This window comes from Pistacia vera, unplaced genomic scaffold (genome assembly GCF_008641045.1).
Source record: "Pistacia vera cultivar Batoury unplaced genomic scaffold, PisVer_v2 Contig746, whole genome shotgun sequence".
Lineage (NCBI taxonomy): Eukaryota > Viridiplantae > Streptophyta > Magnoliopsida > Sapindales > Anacardiaceae > Pistacia > Pistacia vera.
The window spans coordinates 176,877-179,353 of NW_022196608.1; the positions used below are offsets into that span (position 1 = coordinate 176,877).

The window sequence follows — 2,477 nt, forward strand, 5'->3', positions numbered from 1 at the left end:
TTATATTAATATATTTCGAAAAATTAGGTAATAGTGGGTGTTGTTTTCGAAACCAAGGGGGGAAAGTGTTCTTTTGCAATAGATTAGGGGCCAACTTGTCATTCGGCCTGGATGTTGTGATATGTAAACTCTTGATATCACCGATCTTCTCCACCCCACTAAACTTTTTCCGGTTCATTGTTTATTCCTTTAGAAACTTTATAGAATTTGAATATTTTTACAATATTATCAAAGTATAATTATTATTCAATATTTAAAGGGCATTTAAGGAATTTGACATAAGTGCAGAAGAATGAAACTTGCATAACTAGTACAAAGGGTAGTTGAGGATACATATAGATAGATAAGTATATTTATATATAAACGAGGAAGAAATAAAATTAAATAAGAGAAAGTACAGGCTATACATATATATATATATATATATATATTCCATCTATGGCAAGTTGAGTGAACTATTAAAAGGTTTGACAAAACCCTAATTTTTGCTATATTGGGGAAATATGGTTTTGGTTTTGGCTTTGGTTTGACCGAACATTTTTCTCAAACTGCCCAAGCCTAAAATCAGCCAACTTGGACTTGTAGGCAGAGTATTTGTATTCACACCAAGTGAACTCCTTGTACAAGCAATCTTCTTCTTTTGAAACTAGGGAGGGTAAAGGTGTTATCTTTTCATTTAAAGGTGGCCCTCCAAAATATATCATTGAAATTCTTGATTTCATTGTGTCAGCCAACACTCTATGCTTAACACTTTGGAATCTCCCGTTGGTCAATACCTGCATCAAATCCAAACTCAAATTAGACCTTAAAATAAACATTAAAATAGAAAGATTGATATAGATAGATACCCATTAAAGTTTTACCAGAAGTTTTCCAAAGGCAATGGTAAAAAAGTTTGAACAATAAAGTTTTACCACTCAAAATCATAGTATTTGTCCATATTTGGGATGTTTTGGAAAACCAACTTTAAAACAGAAACAAGGGAAAATAGATTTGATGTTGTCAATATTTGAAGAGGCACCAAAACCTTTCCATGTTTGGAAAAGAGAGAGAAGGGAATGAAAAATTGGAAGGATGGAGCTTGTGTATTATATATAATATTTGTTACCTGCAGAGCATCACCAACAAAGATGAAAAAGGAAGAGTGATCTGGTGGGACAGAAACCCAAGTGTCATCTCTTAAACAAATTTGAAGTCCTGAAGTATTGTTAGATCTTAGTACAGAAATTATCTGAGGGTCTGTGTGTTCCCCAAACCCAATCAAATTTCTACCACTCAATGTTTGCAGTTCAGGACATGGTGGGTAATGGTTTAGCCTGAAACACGAGTCACTTTTTTCATCTCTTATAAGCTTACTCAACACATTCCTTGGCTCTATTCTTAGCCCATCAGCCGCCAATTCCAGTACTTCGTATGCCATTTTCTTCACGTCTGTTATGTACTTCTCCACAGCACTCCTATGAAAAAAACAACTGACATTATAATACAGGCTTTTATATGATAAAGAAAGCAACTTTGCAGAATTTTACCGGAAAATTTGAGGGCTGTCTTTGAAAACGGCAAGAGTTTTTTGGCAATTGATTTCAGGGTTGGTGTTGAGGAGGAGGTATTCAATCCAACCAACATCCCCATTGGGGCCAATTCTTTTGCTGCCATAGCCATAAGGGTCAGGAGGTCCAGCTTTGTCTTTCTCAGACTGAGAGAGGTTAAAGAACTTGACAGCTTGGGCTTCTAAATTGGCCATGAACTCCAATGGAACATCGTGATTAATGAGCTTGAAGAACCCATATTCTTCACAGGCTTTTACTATATGAGACTTGGCTTCAGGGTTTTTGATGTCTATAACTGGAATTTCTGAGAATACGCAGCTTGAAGGCTTGTATGTTTTGATTACAGAGAAATGTTCTAATGCTGATTGTGAAAGAACCACCATGGTTTGGTTTGGTTTGGTTTGGTTCTTTAAAACAAAACACAAACGAATACACAACAGAGAGAAAGAGAAATAGATAATGAAAAAGAGAGGAGAAGCGCAGAAGTGAGAATGGTGTGAAGAGATTGACCTCATTGAAGCGTTTAAATGGGCAAATGGGAGAGGATTTTCTGAGAGAGAGAGAGAGAGAGAGAGAGAGCAAGGGCGTTAGTCACTATAAAGAAGCTTTGTGTGTCTGCTTGGCATTTATGCTATCGAGGCCCGAGGGCAGGGGGAAGAAATTGCTTCGATTTTTCCTTTTTAGTTAATATTTTGTAAAAAGAATTAAATTTAATCAAAAAATAAAAATCTAACACTGGCATTCCGATAAATTATATTAACGTTGCTCTCGTGGGGTCTCATTGTCTCTTGCCTATTGGGATGTCCTGTATAATGTTCCATAGACTATAAAAATTTTAACCTATCATCATCAACTCATCGAAAATTTAAATTTTAACCATAAAAGTTCATTCGATCCCACTAGATGGGTTTATTATAAAAGTTCTTT

The 2,477-nt window shown here is 35.5% G+C and overlaps 1 protein-coding gene across 1 annotated transcript; it reads right to left on the reverse strand.

Moving 5' to 3' along the window:
- Nucleotides 1-274: 274 nt before the first annotated feature.
- Nucleotides 275-2,030, reverse strand: LOC116115586 (gibberellin 2-beta-dioxygenase-like). Its single transcript, XM_031401719.1, has 3 exons — nucleotides 1,530-2,030; nucleotides 1,109-1,457; nucleotides 275-776 (listed from the first exon to the last, which is right to left on the reverse strand). The coding sequence occupies exons 1-3, from the start codon at nucleotides 1,931-1,933 to the stop codon at nucleotides 489-491; spliced, it is 1,041 nt and encodes a 346-aa protein (XP_031257579.1). The 5' UTR covers nucleotides 1,934-2,030; the 3' UTR covers nucleotides 275-488.
- Between the last annotated feature and the right edge of the window lie 447 nt (nucleotides 2,031-2,477).

What these genes read in the sequence shown, in the direction of transcription:
- LOC116115586 (XM_031401719.1), bottom strand. Translation starts at nt 1,933, where the DNA reads ATGGTGGTTCTTTCACAATCAGCATTAGAACATTTCTCTGTAATCAAA. An exon ending in GACAGCCCTCAAATTTTCCG is followed by an intron (nt 1,458 to 1,529) that starts GTAAAATTCTGC and finishes TTTTTTTCATAG; the next exon opens with GAGTGCTGTGGAGAAGTACA. An exon ending in TTGTTGGTGATGCTCTGCAG is followed by an intron (nt 777 to 1,108) that starts GTAACAAATATT and finishes GATTTGATGCAG; the next exon opens with GTATTGACCAACGGGAGATT.